We start from the raw sequence: 21987 nt of genomic DNA on the forward strand, positions 1-21987 counted from the left end.
TTGCTTGCTATTGTTTGTGCAGATGAACATGGTACCTTCAGGCATTTGGAAATTACTCCCAAGGATGAACCAGACTTGTGGAGGTCTACAAAAAAATTCTGAGGTCTTGGCTGATTTCTTTTGATTTTCCCATGATGTCAATCAAAGAGGCACTGAGGTTGAAGGTAGGCCTTGAAATACATCCACATGTACACCTGCAATTGACTCAAATGATGTAAATTAGCCTATCAGAAGCTTCTAAAGCTATGACATCATTTTCTGGAATTTTTCAAGCTGTTTAAAGGCACAGTCAAGTTCAAATCAAATCAAATTGATTTATATAGCCCTTCGTACATCAGCTGATATCTCAAAGTGCTGTACAGAAACCCAGCCTAAAACCCCAAACAGCAAGCAATGCAGGTGTAGAAGCACCGTGGCTAGGAAAAACTCCCTAGAAAGACCAAAACCTAGGATGAAACCTAGAGGAACCAGGCTCTGAGGGGTGGCCAGTCCTCTTCTGGCTGTGCCAGGTGGAGATTATAACAGAACATGGAAAAGATGTTCAAATGTTCATAAATGACCAGCATGGTCAAATAATAATAATCACAGTAGTTGTCGAGGGTGCAGCACCTCAGGAGTAAATGTCATTTTGCTTTTCATAGCCGATCATTAAGAGTATCTCTACCACTTCTGCTGTCTTTAGAGAGTTGAAAACAGCAGGTCTGGGACAGGTAGCACGGCAGTGTAAAACTAACAGGTCTGTGAGAGCCGGAATTCTTACTGATTGGTAGGTGATCAAATACTTATGTCATGGAATAAAATGCTAATTAATTACTTAGAAATCATACAATGTGATTTCCTGGATTTTTGGATTCCGTCTCTCACAGTTGAAGTGTACCTATGATAAAAAATTACAGACCTCTACATGCTTTGTAAGTAAGAAAACCTGCAAAATCGTCAGTGTATCAAATCAAACTTGTTCTCCCCACTAAGTGTATGTCAACTTCCGACTTCAACTGTACAGTGTATATTTTTGTATCAACAAGACACAACTTTAGTCAAATGTTTGACAGATAATCTATGACAAATCAACACTATTCATTTTTAGGTTGTAAAATGGGACTTTCTACAGGGCTTTTTTACTATTATTATTATTATTATTATTATTTCAATGTTATTGTTAAAGGACAGTAGTTGCCATTATTATTATTGTTCCTAAGTATTGTTTGTTTTAGTTCATTGTCATTTGGACACTCTTGAAGATGACATTGTGCATCTAAAGAGATTTTCATCTAAATAAATATCATGACCTAATTATCCCTAGCAATAGCAACAGGTGCTTTCCCATTGAGTGGCAACAGCTTTCCTCGTCATGCACTTCATAGGGACAGTAAATCTATCGGAGGCTTAAAGGATTATACCTTAAAAATACCCTAGTCTGGGGTATCGGATGGCCGGTTTGGGGATTGCGTGACAGGGAGACCCTCGTAGCCTTTATAAGCAACCCTGTCACTTGTTGGGATGCTAATAGGCTAGTAGCTATGCTAATAGCTGACTGGTACAGTGTTGCTATTGCTGCTACCTTTTAGCTAAAGTTCAGCAGACTGGTATAGCTAGCGAAGTATTGCCAGACCTATTTGGAAACGCATACGTTACTGCCTAGGAACCCAAAGCCTACTAGTTGCCTCGTTTTCAGTGGAGTATAGGATGTACAACTGTATATAAATACTGTATATAAATACTGTATATAAATACATGTGCAATTAAGCTGCCCTTACTTTCCATAGGTATGTGTCAGGCTAGTATCTGTGTCAGTACAGCATCCAGCACTAAGCAGGAACAAACTGGATTTCAGCTGAGAGATGGGTAGAATGCTAGTGGTGTTGAACTGCATTTTGTTAAATCTTGAGCTGTGAGATCTAGGCCATTGGAAGATGCGTACTTAGGTTATCAGTTGAGATTTCTCTGGGGTCAAATTGTAACCCCTGGGCTAGAATATCTCCTATTGGCCCCCCCTCTACTTCTCTGTCCCCTCTCTACTTCTGTTCTTCATCCTTCTATGCTAGTCTTTATCAGATCTCCCCTTTAAAAAACAACTACAATTACACATTTTCCATCAATTGATTCAGATGATTAGTCTGCACTTCACTGTGCTACGTTTCCACCTGTCAGCTTAGATGACCGGCATATAAGCAGGTTTTGAGCCATGAATAAGGGCTTGCATCATCATCAGACAACACTAGGATACGACATAAGAGGTATTACATCATCATTACATCATCATCAGAGAACACTAGGATACTACATAGAGGTATTGCATCATCATCAGAGAACACTAGGATACTACATAGAGGTATTGCATCATCATCAGAGAACACTAGGATACTACATAGAGGTATTGCATCATCATCAGAGATCACTAGGATACTACATAGAGGTATTACATCATCATTACATCATCATCAGAGAACACTAGGATACTACATAGAGGTATTGCATCATCATCAGAGATCACTAGGATACTACATAGAGGTATTACATTATCATTACATCATCATCAGAGAACACTAGGATACTACATAGAGGTATTGCATCATCAGAGATCAACTCGTTGTAACACTAGGAGACTGTGAAGAAATGTTTGCCCACTCTCTGTGCACGGTTTAGACATTGATCCTGTCTAGCAACCGGGATGGATGCTTCATCATTACAAAGGCTCCTATCAATTCATCCTCATGTCTCAAATCAGAAGCACAAGCCAGCATAGTAAAGGCATGTGAACCCCCCCCACCCCTAGTTGGCTCTGGGATTGAAAAAAAGCCACCTTTCAGTTACTGGCCCAATGCTCTTAACTGCTAGGCTACCTATCACATCACGTAGGCACTCCTAGGGTCTCTTCTAGATACAGGCTACATGCACATGCTGGTTGTTGTATGTAGTTGCCATGGTTCACTGACTTGTGACCCATTATTTTTCTTAGAAAGAAATCCATTGAAAGCTGGTTTGTGAGTGTGTGTGTGGTGTGTGTGTCAGACACTCTGGGGAGGTTATTGTTGGCCAACAGGGAGCCTCATCCAACAAGTCTGCTTGGATTTAAGGAGGGAAAACTCTTGTAGCTGGCACGTACCTGTTCTGTCCTCAACCACTCTAACCTATTGGATACTCCTACAATGGTCCCCATCTGCAGAAAAAGAGAGAGGATATCAATTCTGATTCAAATAGGTGTCATTGGCTCAGAAGAGGGTCAGAGACTTGGCTCAAATGTTATTGGCTGCTGAACCGGCCTATAGTTTAGGAGGGGGGTTCGGAAATGTATAGGAAGAGATGAGACTACAATGGCACTAGTCAAGAAGACGCTAGTTGCCATGGTTTCTGCCATGTTTGACTTCCAAGTCTGTCATTGACCCTTCGCTCTCTAAAGGCCCATCTGTAGATGTGATGGCCATTTTCTGCTATTACAAGTAGGCTATCAGCTGGTGTTTTGGTGTTGACTAGTGACCATTTACACTGAAGAAAAATATAAACGCAACATGGAAAGTTTTGGTCCCATGTTTCATGAGCTGAAATAAAATATCCTTGAAATTTGTCATATGCACAAAAAGCTTATTTCTCTCCGATTTTGTGCACAAATTTGTTTACATCCCTTTTAGTGAGTATTTCTCCTTTGCCAAGATAATCCATCCGCCTGACAGGTGTGGCATATCAAGAAGCTGATTAAACAGATGTCTCACACATGCATGTTGGCATGCTGACTGCAGGAATGTCCACCAGAGCTGTTGCCAGAGTATTCAATGTTAATTTATCTACCATACGCCATCTCCAGCGTCATTTTAGAGAATTTGGCAGTACGTCCAACCGGCCTCACAATCGCAGACCACGTCTATCCACGCCAGCCCATCACATCAGCGTGTTTGGCATCATGTTGGTGAGCGGTTTGCTGATGTCAACACTGTGAACAGAGTGCCCCATGGTGGCGGTGGGGTTATAGTATGGGCAGACATAAGCTACGGACAACAAACACGATTGCATTTTATCAATGGGAATTTGAATACACAGAGATACGGTGACGAGAACATGAGGCCCATTGTCATGCCATTCATCTGCCACCATCACCTCATGTTTCAGCATGATAATGCACAGACTCATGTATCAAAGATCTGTACACAGTTCATGAAAGCTGAATTGCATACACACAAGACATGTCACTCATTGAGCATGTTTGGGATGCTCTGGATCGATGGGTATGACGGCGTGTTCCAATTCCCGCCAATATCCAACAACTTTGCACAGCCATTGAAGAGTGGTGGGACAACATTCCACAGGCCACAATCAACAGCCTGATCAACTCTAAGCGAAGGCGATGTGTCGCGCTGCATGAGGCAAATGGTGGTCACACCAGATACTGACTGGGTTTCTGATCCACGCCCCTACCTGTTTTTAAAGGTATCTGTGACCAACATAGTAATGGCCTAATTGATTTCAATGAACTGATTTCTTTATATGAACTGTAACTCAATAAAATCGTTGAAATTGCTGCATGTTGCGTTTTATATTTTTGTTCAGTGTAGCTTAGTAAGAGGAAGTCGCCATGTTCCTGCTGCCATGGTGATTTAACCCTGTTGACCTGGTTTATGGCCATAATGTCAACGTGAAGAGCTGAAACTGGTCAACCACAGTACAACTACAGGTCAAGGTCATTGGTACCTCTCAACATAATGAATCTGGATGATCATATGAGCATATCACTGTGCTCTCGCCAGCTGTTCCCTTTCATTACTCTAGAATTATGCTAGAAATGCATTGAAAACTGATTTACTGGTTGAGAAGGAAAGCTGCCTACAAACCATATTGCTCATTCACAATTGGCTACTTTTCTCTCCAGAGTTCCAACATGTTCCCCCATTGCCCCTTTGGCAAAAATGTGGTAATCTCTGAAGCGTGATGGGTTTATGGTAGCATTCCCTTAACACCTTGGTCTATGGTGGAATGTACCGTCTGTAACTTGGGTTATGAGAGTGTACACCAATAGGGGCTCAAGTAGGTAACCGGTCCAAGCTTTTTCGGTTTGGTACACTGCAGGTTCTATTCTCCAAACATTCTAAGAATGGACCATGAAGCAGGCTATGGTTTATCGTCCTTATTAAAGTAGTGTGGAAGAGGCCTGGAGGGCGCAGAGGAGAAGGGGATGAGGGCTGGAACACTGACCTCCAATCAGGAGAACGTATACTCCAGTAAGATCCTCCTTTTGGACATGGAGTCACCTGGACTGGAACCCAAACGGAATATGGCTCAGTTTCAACCAAAGTTTAGATTCCAGGCTAGTAGTCACATCCATATAATAATGCAAGGCTATGAACCTGAAATTAATTCTGTGAGCTTGAATATGACCAATGGGTCAAATGTGAAAATGGTAGTGTCAAACAAATTGTCCTTATACTGATATACGGTATTGAGAAACCGTTATTTAAACAACCTGGTCAATAGGGCACTATGGTAAAAATGTGTTGAGTTGAATGAAATAAAGATGATTTATTTGTCTACAAAATGGTGGAGGGTTGCCAGCCTGGCCAAGTTGTTTGGTAGTTTTCCGTCACCTCTGCGAGGATTAAGTCTCCTCAACAAAGCCACTAGTTATTCCTTAAGTATTTTAGTGGGTAAGCAGGATTTCCGTTTGCAACAATTCGTGACGGCACACATTATTTTAATACGCTTGCCAGACTGGTTAACACGGCCTAAGGTATAGGGAAACATTTCTCGGCTGGCTTCCACTAGCAATACGTACAAATTGTGAAATGCTGTTGTGAGGTGCTCTTGGTACGTTGATCCGGAAGGGGGATTTCATAGACTATGTACGTAGGTTGTATTAGAGGAGCTAAGGGAAGAAAAGAATCTCACACACACACACTCATTCAGAATTCTTCAAGATAGAGGCCAGATCATGTGATATGGTAAGCTTTTGAAGTTGAATGAACTTCGGCCCATTTCGGTTCCCGACAAACTGAAACCTAAATCCTCTGTTTTGAACTTGGTACGGTGTTCGGCCTTTACACCCCGGACAGCTAAACCAGTGGTATGTTCTCCCCTCTCAGCCCTAGACGGTGACATACTCACACCCTCCTTACTGTTAGACTACTGGAGCTACTGCACGTACCCAAAAACACAGAGTCCAAATATTTTTCTCCATGGCCCATTTAACCACAATTCAGTCTTGTGTCTATTGTTTATTTCAAAAGAGTCTAACCCTATTTACAACCCATGATTAGACAGTATTAGCTGTTGTTTATTGGCACAATTGCCAACATTCATGTACTGTACCCCATGGTTATGAGAAAATGGCACTGGTGATTGAGGTTTGGCTTCCTTATGAAGGCTATGTAACCCTTTCCGTGGCAATATTTAGGCCTTTTTGCAGCAATTTTATACACCATGTTAACCACACACATGCTTCTGTAGGCATGTGATGTTTAGGGTAGTAAGGCCTTCGGCAGGTTAAAGTATAGTTCAGGATATGTACATGTTAAGCAATCTCCACATTAAGAAGTTCCCGTTCTTGTTGCATCATTTCTGTCATGTGTAACTATTGGGCCAGGCCCCGCCAGAGCTATACCAGAGGAGGGCACACACGGCCCTTCAACTGTCGCTTTAATAATTCCCAGAGACAAGCTTTAACAAAACGTACTGAACTGACTGGAGCGTTAGGTGGCTATTGTTCCAGAGACAAAAGGACATTCTGTCCCCTAAAAAACCCACTGAGGTGCAGAGAAAGGGAGGGAAAATAAAGTGTGCTTCATATGTAATATTGCATCACTCTCACAGTGGCTAAAACCTAACTGTTTTTTTGTTGTTGTTTTTTGCATTTCAGCTCCCAAGAGGAAGACAGCAGACCCATATCTCCTTTCTACATAAGGTAGGTCCTGGTCTTGTTTTTGTCCTGAGAAAAGAAGTCGACAGGATGTTATTATGGAGATGTGGGGTCATGGGGCCTATCCGCTGCATTTCATGCCATCTCAATGCATTAACATAGGAAACAATAGGCCCACCAGAAAGAGGAGGGGAGGGAGGGGGTATGCTGTGCACATGCAAGCTGTCGTTGTTATGATGGTGGCAGTGTGAGCACGTGGTCTCTGGTCCAGCAAGACTTCCCGTAACGCTGTACAAACCAAAACATTTCCCTGATTTGTATAGTCGTGAGAAGAAAGGGATCTCTGTCAACCCTGAGGTTGAGACTGACACCTTGTTGTTTATTGTTGTCATGCTGGTCATTCTGGATATTGACCTCTCCAACGGGCCTACACACTGTACTCCTGAAATTGTACAATTTAACATCTCAAATGAGATCAATTGTCATACAGTACATCCCATTGTTTCATACATCTGGATATTGATCCATCACTGTATTGACAAAGTATCTGAAGAAATAGGTACATAGCTTCACAAATATATCATATAACAGAACATTTCATGTTACTACATCTATAGTGCGGAACCAGATTCCCAACATTGTTTGACAATCCACTCAATTGTCACACCTCTACTTGATGGAAATATTCACCAAAACATATACCCATCATGAACTGCTTTGACACGCTGTCATACAGTGACATCAGACCAACGTGGTTCTTAATGGAACCGGATTTTTTGAGTACCTGCTGAACTCTATAGTAAGTTCATAAGCCTTGGCACAGACCCTCCTTCGGCCTTTTCTCCTTTGAAATGTACCCTAAACAAGTTTCATCCTTCACATATACCTAGTTATGTGTTCAAGACCGTGACCAGTAGCATACATCTGATATTTTCACAATGATTTCGCTCATCGATGGTGATTGCTCAGAGGCCATAATGTATATGATGATGAAGGATGCCAAACACGGTTGGACTGGCCATCTGGCATTACGGGCAAATGCCAGATGGGCTGGTCCATTTTTAGCCCAGTGGGCCTGTCGGGGCCCTCAAGGGACAAATGGGCTGGTTTCCGTTTCTGTACCATACTGGGTACGCACAAAACCATTTAGGCAACAGGGATCTTGACCCAGGAGGGGATTGAATGGCTCTGCTGTAACCAAGAAGCTTGATCTTGACATCTAGCAAGTTAGCAAACCAAATGCATAGCTGGAGCCCTGAGCTGGATATCATTTATTTGACACATCTTAGGTTTCTTGCAGTGGTATAGCACAGCCAGTATTTCCAAATACTCCGGTATACGGTATAAACGGTATATCGCCCAAGCCTAGTGTGGAGGCCTCGAGGATAAAAATGGGCCGGTATGGGGGTATCAAGTAAAAATATGGGCCGGTGTGTTAGAAATGCTAGGGATGATTTCTGTTCCTAGTCCACCCCTGATGCCAAAGACCTTGACACTACAGAGGAGAAACATTACCACAGTGACTGATGTTTACCACTACACAGCCTGTGATAGGCAGTCTAGCACATAGGCAGGCTATGTGCTACCCTGCACAGTAATTCTCTCTTCCTCACGCAACCTTAAGTGAGTCATGCTTTCTAATAAGTCCAGTGTCTACTTGTTCTCCGTCACATACACACCGTGGGTACCACAGGGTAGCTTAATCCTTTCCCAGTCAGAAACAGAAGCTCACCTTTCAACCATGTATCCTTTCTATGGTGATTAAATCCTGGCTAATAAGTGACTGTGGTGTAATACTGGATTAGTTGAACGGACGTTCATTTCCTTTTGAATCCCTGTATGTTGGGCACGCACACACTGAGTTGGATGTGTCTCATTTAATGTTTGGTCTGTTTCAAGCCCCCTGTAGAGTGACTCTGGGAGTTTTTCCTCTACGTTTACTGCCTGTGTGTGTCAGTGTCAGTGTCAGTGTGTCAGTGTGTACATGTGTGTGCATCAATGTTTGTATGTGTGGCTCCATGGAGATGCCTGTTGCCTGGTAGCCCACCACTTGGACTGTTAGCTTAACATGGGTCACCCATTCCTTCTAGAACATCACATTCACTCTCTGACCCATAGACTATAAACATAACACTGTAAATACTCCTTTAAAGGTGCCCTATGCAGAAATCGCTCCGCCATTTCCTGGTTGCTAAAATTCTAATAGTTTGCTTAATTTCAGTTTGTGACAAAACAAGCAAGTACAATCTTTGTACCATCTAAACCACTGTGAAATATATATTTTTTCCTTTATTTAACTAGGCAAATCAGTTAAGAGCAAATTCTTATTTTCAATGACTGCCTAGGAACAGTGGGTTAACTGCCTTGTTCAGGGTCAGAACGACCGCTTTTTACCTTGTCAGCTCAGGGATTCGATCTTGCAACCTTTCGGTTACTAGTCCAATGCTCTAACCACTAGGCTACCTGCCACCCCACTGTGAAATATATTTTCCATAACCAAAAATATTGTACTTTCAGTTGATGTACTAAACCAAAAGTAAAACATGCAAAAACTTAAGCATGGGAAGCATAGAAATGGCACACATAGAACATCTACCGCTTCTTAGACTTGCTTTCAATGATAATGGCGCTTGTAACGCCAGGGTAGTGGGTTCGATTCCCGGGACCACCCATACGTAGAATGTATGCACACATGACTGTAAGTCGCTTTGGATAAAAGCGTCTGCTAAATGGCATATATATATATATTACAGCTTTTAATGGGCTGTTAGCACTTCTAGTGCCTCTGACCCACTCCTATAACATTTTTAGCATAGCGTTCTCACTCACTCACTCACTCACTCACTCACTCACTCACTCACTCACTCACTCACTCACTCACTTGTTAGCTAGAGTAAAAGTAACCTGGAGCGTCCCAAATGGCACCCTACTCCCTATATAGTGCACTTCTTTTGACAAGGGCACTATAAAGGGAATTGGGTGTAGTTTAGGATGCAACCTTATAGCCTCACCGTCTAACCAGTTCATCTCCATAAAGACACGGTGGAGCGCTCTGCCATGGAAGTAGATGCCCAGTAGGACATTTGTTGTGGTGCTTTGGTCTGTCACCATGACTACAGTATTGGAGCACAAATAGGTCTCCAATGATTGTAACCATGTTGATTATCTGACTCCAATTCCACCCTGTGGTTTGCTTTGAGTTATAATGATACCTACCCAAGGCCTAGTTATAACGATAGTATAATGATAATGATATTTCTATTTCTTGTTGTTGGCTTGCCAGCTGATGGAAAAACGTTAAATGAACCTAAATGAATCATTACTTCTCTAACATGAAATAAGTGTTTATCACAATGCTCTCAGTCCTGGATTTGGATCTCTCTCTTGTCTCTGTTTTAAGATGGAGGTTCTGGATCCTGAGTCACAGTCTCTTATTCTGTTGACAGTCAAGAGAACCGTGTGTGCTCCTCTTGCGGTAAGGGAAGGTCATGGCCAGGGGCCGACTGTTTGACAGTTCACGACCCACAGGGCATATTCATTGCACACCAAGCCTGCATCCGAAATGGCACCCTATTCCCTATCTAGGTGCACTACTTTTGACCAGAGCCCTATGGGTCATGGTCAAAAGTAGTGCACTAAATAGGGAATAGGGTGCCATTTGAGACGCTACCCCAGCCTCACCTCATTCCAGGCTTGTTACATGTACGTGTCTAGAGTGGGCGGAAGGTTTTAATAGCTAAACTCAGTGGTACATATAATCCCTTTCCAGACAGTGATGTCATATCCTGGAATGGATTGGTAGCCTACCGGTACTTGCCCCCCTTTTGCCCGCTGCTGTGCCCGGACAGAGGCTACTTGGCATGGGGTTGGCATTCCCAGTCTCCTGGTTGTTACACTAGACTAGAGACTTCACATTGGGAGGTTTAGGTTGCATGTAAACAGGCTAACGACTGCTGCCCTTGCAGCAGGATAAATATGGTACTGTCCAAAAGACACAACAGGAGACAGAATAGAATAGAACTTTATTGTCCATCTTGGAAGCGTTTACATTATGAATAGGGTTAAATATTAAAGACCTGTCATAACATGCTTATTATGTACTTATTACCATATGTTTGATAAATACTACGATTCACCCCATCACAAGGTAACTAGGATATCCAAATGATGCCTCCCTCTAATGGTGACCTTGACTTTATTCATTAAGGTTCCTTCCCTTGTCTTAAACATGTTTAAGCCATTGGAGGTGAGCATTTGCCCACTAAAGTCAGTTAAGATGCTGAACTGCAGTCAGGGCAAGACCCTCGTTAGGACGACGAACACTCGCATGAGCTTCCCTGAGACGGTTTCTGATAGTTTGTGCAGAAATTATTTGGTTGTGCAAACCCACAGTTTCATCAGCTGTCCGGGTGGCTGATCTCAGATGATCCCGCAAGTGAAGAAGCCAGATGTGGAGGTCCTGGACTGGCATGGTTACGTGTTGTCTGCGTTTGAGGCCGGTTGGACGCATTGCCAAATTCTCTAGAACACTAAAACAACGTAGGACGCGGCTTATGGTGGAGAAATTAACATTACATTCTCTGGCAACAGCTCTGCTGGACATTTCTGCAGTCAGCATGCCAATTGCACACTCCCTCAAAACTTTAAACATCTGCAGTGTTGTGTGACAATACTTTTTAGAGTGGCCTTTTATTGTCCCCAGCACAAGGTGCACCTGTGTAAAGATCATGCTGTTTAATCAGCTTCTTGGTATGCTACACCTGTCAGGTGGGTGGATTATCTTGGCAAAGTATAAGTGCTCACTAACAGGGATGTAAAGAAATTTGTGCACAAAATTTGAGAAATAAACTTGTTGTGCATATGGGAGATTTCTGGGATCTTTTATTTCGGCTTGTGAAACATTGGACTAACACTTTGCGTTTTATATTTTGGTTCAGTATATTTTGGTGTCAAAATGACCCATAGTACCTCGTGACATATGAAGTTATTTTTGGTTGTACAAGCACTTTGTGACATCTGCTCATGTAAAAAGGGCTTTATAAATACATTTGATTGATTGATTAATTTTAACCTTTCAAAATATTACGGTGTCCAACATCTTGGTGACACATTATGGGCCATAACATCTTGGTGACACATTAATACATGTTAGTTATTTTAACCCCTAGCATTTGGTACAAGATGTATAATTGGCTTTTCAACACTGACAGTGTCATCCATTTTGGTCAATTATTTTTGGGACATTGCGACATTTACCGTTAACCCAGTTTTAAAATAAAACCTTTGGCTAGAACTGAACGAGAATAGAACATGCCGGACTAAAAAATGTGTTGATTGTACACATTTTGAAAAGTCATCAGAATTACCTCGCGATAATCAGATAAGCGATAAGCTTGGCTTCAATTAATCTCTTGTTTGATGTGACTGTTCATTGTTTTATGCTCTGTTTACACACTAACACCGTACACACACTTTTCATCTATGTTCTATAATCACTGTTTTAATCCCATATAATTACTCTGATCTCTCCTCCATCAGCTCTCTCATTTGTCCATCCTCACCTTGGCCACACACACACACACACACACACACACACACACACACACACACACACACACACACACACACACACACACACACACGCTATCACTGTCAACACTGATGCTGATGGATGAGATGTAAGGAGAATATTGTGTATTGTTGGGTGCTCAGTACCCCCACACACAAGCTGAAGGAAGGAAGTCATGCTTGTGTGTATTTCTGTGAATTTCTCTGGTCTTTCCTGGTACTGTTGGAGCTTAAATAGCATCCTATTGACATTTGACAGATGTAATATTCATATTTAGTAAGATACTGTATCTAGAGTATGGTGCCAAAAGCCATTAGTAATGACCTATATTCATGTTGTTGTTGAACTGAAAAATCACCTTGTATGCCTGGCCTCAATAGCTGTGCTGACACTGCATGCTATCTCTTAAGGGAAGGTGGTAGTAGGCCATATCACTGTCACCTGGTCTAGCAGACGCACTCACACTCAAACACACACACACCACACAAACTGACACACACAGACACGTCAGACGAGAGAGGAGCTGACAATCTGCTGTCACTCACTGTATGTAAGGCCTGTCATGTCCTCTTCATTAGGTGTGTGTGCGTGCTTGTGTGCACGTGTGTGTGTAACAAAAGACTAATATTAAGGGGGAGACGTGCGATCACAGCTTACCGGTCACCATGGCAGCCAGCCACTTTGCTCCCAGAGGGCCTCCTTAGGAGCTGAATACGGCTGACGTTTTGACACACTCACGCACACACACACACAGACACATGTACATACATAACACACACACCCTGGCTGCCTGTGGTCAGCTACAGAGCCTTTGGGCCTGTGAGGGCTGCCTGTGGTCAGCTACAGAGCCTTGGGGCCTGTGAGGGCTGCCTGTGGTCAGCTACAGAGCCTTGGGGCCTGTGAGGTGTGAGGGCTGCCTGTGGTCAGCTACAGAGCCTTGGGGCCTGTGAGGGCTGCCTGTGGTCAGCTACAGAGCCTTGGGGCCTGTGAGGGCTGCCTGTGGTCAGCTACAGAGCCTTGGAGCCTGTGAGGACTGCCTGTTCAGACCATCTGTCTCTCTGCTGTCTTAAAACATGCTCTCTCTCTCTCTTTCTTTCACTCTTTTCTTTCTCCTTTCTTTCTCCTTCCTTTCTCTTTCTCTCTCTCTCTCTCTCACACTTTTCTTTCTCCTTCCTTCTCTCTTTCTTTCTCTCCTCTCCTTCTCTCTTTCTTTCTCTCTATTTCTCTCTCTCCTCTCTCTTCTCTTTTTCTCTCTCTCTCTTTCACTCTTTTCTTTCTCTCTCTTTCTCGCCCTCTTTCCCTCTTTCTTTCTTTCTCTCACTCTTTTTCTCTCTCCTCTCTCTCTTTCACTATTTTCTTTCTCTCTCTCCACAGCAACCACCTCTCATCTGTCCGGTGTAGATCTGACCTGACTAAGTGAGTACACTGCCATTCTATATTATATACTCACTACGATGAACAGTTCCAGGAGGACACAGTGGTGACCATGCAACATAGTTATATTATATACTCACTACGATGAACAGTTCCAGGAGGACATAGTGGTGACCATGCAACATAGTTATATTATATACTCACTACGATGAACAGTTCCAGGAGGACATAGTGGTGACCATGCAACATAGTTATATTATATAGTCACTACGATGAACAGTTCCAGGAGGACATAGTGGTGACCATGCAACATAGTTATATTATATAGTCACTACGATGAACAGTTCCAGGAGGACATAGTGGTGACCATGCAACATAGTTATATTATATACTCACTACGATGAACAGTTCCAGGAGGACATAGTAGTGACCAGGCAACATAGTTATATTATATACTCACTACGATGAACAGTTCCAGGAGGACATAGTGGTGACCATGCAACATAGTTATATTATATAGTCACTACGATGAACAGTTCCAGGAGGACATAGTGGTGACCATGCAACATAGTTATATTATATACTCACTACGATGAACAGTTCCAGGAGGACATAGTAGTGACCAGGCAACATAGTTATATTATATACTCACTACGATGAACAGTTCCAGGAGGACATAGTGGTGACCATGCAACATAGTTATATTATATACTCACTACGATGAACAGTTCCAGGAGGACATAGTAGTGACCAGGCAACATAGTTATATTATATACTCACTACGATGAACAGTTCCAGGAGGACATAGTAGTGACCAGGCAACATAGTTATATTATATACTCACTACGATGAACAGTTCCAGGAGGACATAGTGGTGCAACATAGTTATATTATATAGTCACTACGATGAACAGTTCCAGGAGGACATAGTGGTGACCATGCAACATAGTTATATTATATAGTCACTACGATGAACAGTTCCAGGAGGACATAGTGGTGACCATGCAACATAGTTATATTATATAGTCACTACGATGAACAGTTCCAGGAGGACATAGTGGTGACCATGCAACATAGTTATATTATATAGTCACTACGATGAACAGTTCCAGGAGGACATAGTGGTGACCATGCAACATAGTTATATTATATACTCACTACGATGAACAGTTCCAGGAGGACATAGTGGTGACCATGCAACATAGTTATATTATATACTCACTACGATGAACAGTTCCAGGAGGACATAGTGGTGACCATGCAACATAGTTATATTATATACTCACTACGATGAACAGTTCCAGGAGGACATAGTAGTGACCATGCAGCATAGTTATTTCAGTCGTTTCAATGACAGCTGCGGAAGAAGCTTTGTCTGGTGCATATCGTATTTCTCAATAACATCCTTTCTCCCTCTGCTCTCTCTCTCTCTCCATCTCTCTCTCTAGTGTTCTGGAGAGGACCATCAGGTCGGCAGTGGAGCAGCATCTCTTCGATGTGCACATGTGCGGAGGAGGTCAAAGTACGACGGAGGATTCCGAGTGGACCGGGTGGTCCTCGTCGCCCGTGGTAACCCCGACGGCACGGCAGAGACGTCGGCACCAGAGGGAGCAGGAAGAGGCTCAGAGACACCGGGACAGGAGCAGGTATGGACCATAGAATGAATCCTTACATAGGACATTTGTCTCACGCAATTGGTGTAGGATCTGCCTTTACGGTTGTTGATTGGTCTATCCTTTGTGAGTGTGTGAGTTGTTGCGAACAGAGTGACATTCTCAGAGTTCTCGGCATCAACGATGGCAGTTTCCACCATTGGATTGACCAATATCAGTGCACTGGGAGACTTATTATGATCCAATGTCAATTCTAGCAATTCAAACTCTATGCTTCCAATGGCCGCGCCTCTAGTGGTCATGTCCATTGGGGTTATAATGGAGTCTGGGGTCCTTGTGCTACCAAGCTAATCTTTGTTGATAGAAACCTGATGGAGCCGGGAGAAGCAGTGAAAACATGGATTAGCGGACTACATTAGTGCAGCCACCCACCATACAACGTCAATAAGACAAGTCCACTGTACTCTGTAAATAGAATTAGCGCACATTCTAAACATGGCGTTAGCCTGGGTACAAGGTATAAGTACGATGACCTTGTCATTTGGAACCCAGGCTGCTTTGTTACAGAGAGAGAAAGGGAGAGAGTCAGTTTGATTCCTCCTCTTATTTCCTTTCTCTCCATTTGAAAACAGATCCTCGCCTCTGAGGGAAGGAGACATTAACAAGGAGAACATCCCAGCGGCCGGCAGCGTTAGCAGAACGATCAGCTGTGGCATCAGCGTGGGTGAAGAAGGAGTCTGGAGGGACTATCAGACTAGCCAGGGAGGGCTCCACCACGAGGGCCCCAGACCCAGGAAGCCTAAACACTGCCACCAGAGCCCCACGCTTGGCCAGCTTAGTGACAACCAGGACCCCCACGCGGTAAGTCACTCTCTCTCCTCCTCTCTTTCTTTCTCTGTGTCTCTCTCGCTCCTTCTCATTGCAGATGTGTGTCTATTGTTGCCATGTCATGCAGGTCCCTTGTTGAATTCAGGTGGAGGTCAAACATTCAAAACAGCACATCTAAGACAATTACTTCCTGTTTACCAAATCTCTGAAGCAAACTTGTTTGCTTATTTTGCGGTGCACGCTCATCATTTATTTTAATAGTGTCATGTTTAATACTCCCAAAGAGCAACCTGACCCTTTAAGTTCCCTGGACCCTGGTTCTCATAATCCTCCCTCTTCTTCTCCCACAAAACATTGTGATGCAGACAAGGTCTACGCCACTGTGGTGTTTTTCACTTCGCTGGTGTGACGTCTGGCTTACCACCAACCCCCGTCTACTCTTAATGGCTGCTATGAGTCACTGCTGAGTAATTGGTGATGTTTCACAAGAACTACTAAATCGGGGACAGCAGAGAGATGGAGGTAGATAGAGAACATTGGCATAAACATCAGCATAGCCGCCAATGGCTGGATTCCTAATCAATCTTACATAGGCTTGAGAGGTGCGTGATAGGCCAGGCAGCGTGCTCTAGCGCTTCGCTAAATGCGAGGCAACCTCCCTCCCTGGAACACTCTAACTTGCAGGGCAGGGCGTTAACAAGGTTCACTGAGGTTCAATTAGCATTTGCTTTTGGAGAAGAGGAAGGAACACATGTACTGTGTTGTTGTGTAGCAAAAGGGCTTGTTGTCGTTCAGGGTTCCAGACTGTCATGTTCAGAACAGTGTTTTGTATCGGAGTTAAGGTAATTACTGCTGACCTCAGTGACGTTGTCTATGTGTGCAAAATAAATGCATAGCAAATTAAGAAAACATACCATAACATCAGGTGTGTCGCAATATGATATTGGACTCTTGGAAGGCTGAATTTGATATTCAAAATGTAGGCCCTCACGGCATATTTTAGTATGTTTCCTTTTTAATTGTCTCATTATGCTGGAGGGTATGGGATTGTCTACCTCAAGTCATTACATCATTGTCTCAAATATGCTTCCAAACTGCTGGCGGACTAAACCAGGTTCCCCAGTATTTTAATATTGCTAATTGAGATGCAGCCTCGGTATGTATCAAATGCAGCAGAGAATCCTTTGTCAGCAAACAGTTGCCTGCAACAGCTTAAAGGGTAGTAAGACACCTGAAATCCTGGCATACATACTGTAGTGGCGATGTCTTGACTTTGGCTGGCAGGACAGGGGTGTTAGGAGTGACTGACAGAGGGGGTTGGCTGATGTAACAGGAGCGTAGCTATTGTAACAGACCTGGGCTCAAATAGTATTTGTTTTCTCTTGAATACTGCTAGACTGTCGGGGTTTGCACTTTTGGGACGGTTCTATTACTTCTGTTGCTCCATGCAAGCTCAATCAAGTGCACCGAATCTACTTGAACAAAAACAAATAACATTGGAACCCACATCTGGTAGGCACTCTAGCAGAGCGTGCCCAAAGCCCATGGGGAGTCATTAAGGCCCTACAAAGCCTCCCAGAGGGTTAGTCCCGGAGGTGTCATAGTGTACAGAACACCACAGCCCCATAGAACAGTACACGCTGTACACTACATCCCCTCGTTAGTTGGTGTGACCCACCCCACTCCACCACCTGTTCTGGAACCTGTTTCTATAACCAACTGGTGATTTGACTCGTTGACTTGTTTTTAAATAGATACTTATGAGTAATGTGATATAAATGTTTTGCTAGATTTGATATGTGTTTTATTTAGCTAATGGCCAAGGCAAACAGAGTAACAAATCCTGTGTAATTGTGTAAACCGGGTCTCGGCACACTGTTTATGTCAAATGTTCTCCAAACATAATTTCCCTGAAATATTATTTTTGCTCCAGACATAGATGTCTGATGGAAGCATGTCAGGATCAGCGTTGCACATTGATACATACCGTGATCTCCATTAGAGAGAGAGTAATAAAATGTTATGTATTCTATTTTCTACAGCTAAAAGAATGCATATCAAGAGTACATGACGAAGCCGGGACAAACAACATGGAGTCATCAGACAACCGGTAAGCATTGTGACATTTGAACCCCCTTTAAAATGCTTGTAACTACTACTGACCATTTTTCACCTGTTAATTCAGATAGCAAAGTTCTCCAACAGAAGTAGCTAATACCGACCATTTTCACTACTTAATCTAGATACTAAGGCAGTGTTTCTCAAACTCTGTCCTCGGGACCCCAAGAGGTGCACGTTTAGTTTTTTAACCCGAGCACTACACAGCTGATTGAGGTAATCAACTGACCGTCAGCTGTGTAGTGCTCGGGTTAAAAAACTAAACATGCACCTCTTGGGGTCCCGAGGACAGAGTTTGGGAAACACTGTACTAAGGTAATGTGACATTGTTATTTAAAGAAGGATTGTTGTGTTGCTAAGGCTCTGACGGACTCCCTGAGGCCTGGTCCCATTGTGTCACAGAACCTGTCTTTATCGGGCAACATTTATTTAACAAAGTTTTTAATCTGATAGACTTGAGAGAATGCCGCTGACATTGGGGAGTTAGGGGGCGAGAGAGCCTTCCTAAACTCAACTCGGCACGCTGTTCTACGGGCTCCTGGCTGGGTGGAAAGCACCCGTGTCCTTGCTAGGATGTGATTCTCACATGAGGAAAGGTGACGCAACATGTCTATGTTTTCACCCCTCTATCAGAAATGACAGTCAAAGAAAGGACCCCAGTCTTCTGACTCCTTCATGGGTGAGTTGAGTGTCTCTCTCTCTCTCTATTCTCTCACACTCTCTCTCTATTCTCTCTCTCTCTCTCTCTATTTCTCTCACACTCTCTCTCTATTCTCTCTCTCTCTCTCTCTCTCTCTCTCTCCTCTCTTTCTGTCTCTCTCTTTATTCTCTCTCTTACTCTCCTCTCTCTTCTCCCTCTTCTATCTCCTCTCTCTCTCTTCCTCTTTCACTGAAATTCCCTGCATGTACATGCTAGATCTCCTAGGCTTCCTGTGTTCACACTGCTTGCGGAAGATAGGGCCAGAGTCTCTCAGTAGACTAGGTGATTGTTTGGGAGTGTAGGGGTCTGAGGGAATAGGAGGGGTCTGGGGGAATAGGAGGAGTCTGAAGGAACATCTAGAGTTTGTTCCTGACCAATGAACAACTGGAGCAGATAAATGAGATACTATTTTGGTCCACTCACTGCAATGTGGAACTACCACATCTCTGCTAGTCAAAATGTTGCAGCCAAACATCTTCTCTTTAGGGGAAAAGCAAACATCCCTTTGAGAGATTGACAGCTAAGCAATAATGAATCACTACTATTGACACAATATGGAAAGAAGTAGAAAAGAAACCAAAACAAAGTTTGAGCTTTTCCTTGAATGAAAATCGACCACACAAAAAACCGACTTATCCACACATCTTGATGGGAAATGCTGTCAACGTTTTCCACTGCAGCTCTGCATCACTTCAGAATGTGAAGCACTGTGTAGCTATTCAAAACATCAGAAGCAGCTGAAGCTATTTAGCATAGTTGCTAAGGTTGTATACAGATGGAAACAGTCTTATGTAATCTACTGGTCCATCTGCTTTCTAGTACAGTAGGCTAATCTGTTACACTTAATGTGACTCTACAACAGAACTGTACACACACACACACACAGTCCAGATGGGTCTTAGTGACACAATTCTCTGTCTCCACCTCCTCCACATTCACCACCTCAGAACAAGCTGCACCCACTGAGATGCAGTCTGTGCCTGGCATGGTGGCACAGTGTCATTGTGCCAACCTCTCTGCTGGTTGTTGGTGTCAGATCAGAGGTGGTGGCATGAGGGATCCCAGCACCTAGTGACATCCGAGCGTACTACTGACAGCAGGTCCAATTAGTGTACTAAGTAGATTAGTGCTCTTGATCGGTCTACTAAGACCGAGGCTGTGTTCCCTAGGGGCGCTGGTCAACAGTAGTGAACTATGAAGGGAATTTGGGATGCAGCCAAAGGCTGGATGGATGTGTTGTTTTAAAGCATATTTTTAACGGTATTGTTGAAGCTCAGTTTTATGTTGTCTGTTTAAACTGTAACTAAAGTTTACTGTTCTTCATAACAAAGACAGCCGTCTAGTGTTTCAGTCGTTTGTTCTTCATAACAAAGACAGCCGTCTAGTGTTTCAGTCGTTTGTTCTTCATAACAAAGACAGCCTTCTAGTGTTTCAGTCGTTTGTTCTTCATAACAAAGACAGTCGTCTAGTGTTTCAGTCGTTTGTTCATCATAACAAAGACAGTCTTCTAGTGTTTCAGTCGTTTGTTCTTCATAACAAAGACAGCCTTCTAGTGTTTCAGGCGTTTGTTCTTCATAACAAAGACAGCCTTCTAGTGTTTCAGGCGTTTGTTCTTCATAACAAAGACAGTCTTCTAGTGTTTCAGGCGTTTGTTCTTCATAACAAAGACAGCCTTCTAGTGTTTCAGGCGTTTGTTCTTCATAACAAAGACAGCCTTCTAGTGTTTCAGGCGTTTGTTCTTCATAACAAAGACAGCCTTCTAGTGTTTCAGACGTTTGTTCTTCATAACAAAGACAGCCTTCTAGTGTTTCAGGCGTTTGTTCTTCATAACAAAGACAGCCTTCTAGTGTTTCAGTCGTTTGTTCTTCATAACAAAGACAACCTTCTAGTGTTTCAGTCGTTTGCACGATGGAACGCTTCTTCATCCGTATGTTGCTTGTTATCCTAGAAGCAACTCAAGTCAACGTGAAAGATGTGAGAAACATGTTAATTTGACCTGTTTGGCTTTCACACCGTCATGAAACGTTTTTGGACAGAGTCTTTTACAGCCTTGGCTTTAGTGAGTGGTGGCCTCGGTCACCACACACTCTGAAGTGTATCAGTGTGTGGCATGCCTGAGCCTCTTTAACCTGATGACACCTAGAATGGCTTCTAGAGTGTGTGTGTGTGTGTGTGTGTGTGTGTGTGTGTGTGTGTGTGTGTGTGTGTGTGTGTGTGTGTGTGTGTGTGTGTGTGTGTGTGTGTGTGTGTGTGTGTGTGTGTGTGTGTGTGTGTGTGTGTGTGTGTGTGTGTGTGTGTGTGTGTGTGTGTGTGTGACCACGTTCTCAGCCCTGTCCCCAATACTCACACACAGTCCAAGGCCAGTGGAGGTACAGGGAGTAAGGACTGGTTTAAGAGATTAAAGACTTCCACACATCAGTTATGGACCACTGAAACCAGTACAGATCAATGGGACCTGGAATGTAACTGTACAAACAAGTCTTTTGTCTTTATCTGTAATGCCTACAGTACTGTACTGCTTAGTACCCTGCCGCAAAAGACATTTCAACTGTCAAAGGGATCTTATGTGTTTGGATGAATGCTTGGACAGCATGTCAATTTGAGCAACCCCCTCCAACAAAGAAACAACATGACGCTTACTTGGTGGAGAGTCTGATTTCTTGCATCTGTATAATATTGTGACAATCTCAGGATTGTACTGTAGTAATAATGGATCACAAAAATGTGGGTGAAGGGGGTTGTTGCTCGTGTGGGTGTGCGGGTTCTAGCGTACGTGTCACTTGTGGCTGTGTATCAAGCCTCCTCATCCAATGTGATGCTACCCTCCCAGACGAGCCCCTTCTCTCCACCCTGTCTGTGTCTGTCATTACCACCCCAGCCTCATCCTCCTAAATCCATCATGTGTTTGTGTGTCGCCTGTCTATAAAACCCCTAACACACAGAT

General features: G+C 43.3%; 1 protein-coding gene across 1 annotated transcript in view; it reads left to right on the forward strand.

Annotated features, from left to right (window-relative positions):
- The window catches only part of fam13a (family with sequence similarity 13 member A), a 96285-nt gene that overhangs the window by 56773 nt on the left and 17525 nt on the right, over window positions 1-21987 (forward strand). Inside the window, 6 exon segments of the mRNA XM_046327475.1 lie at window positions 6842-6886; window positions 13785-13826; window positions 15233-15430; window positions 16030-16258; window positions 18268-18335; window positions 18977-19022. Coding sequence (XP_046183431.1) covers window positions 6842-6886; window positions 13785-13826; window positions 15233-15430; window positions 16030-16258; window positions 18268-18335; window positions 18977-19022 — 628 coding nt within the window.

This window comes from Oncorhynchus gorbuscha, linkage group LG24 (assembly GCF_021184085.1).
Source record: "Oncorhynchus gorbuscha isolate QuinsamMale2020 ecotype Even-year linkage group LG24, OgorEven_v1.0, whole genome shotgun sequence".
NCBI lineage: Eukaryota > Metazoa > Chordata > Actinopteri > Salmoniformes > Salmonidae > Oncorhynchus > Oncorhynchus gorbuscha.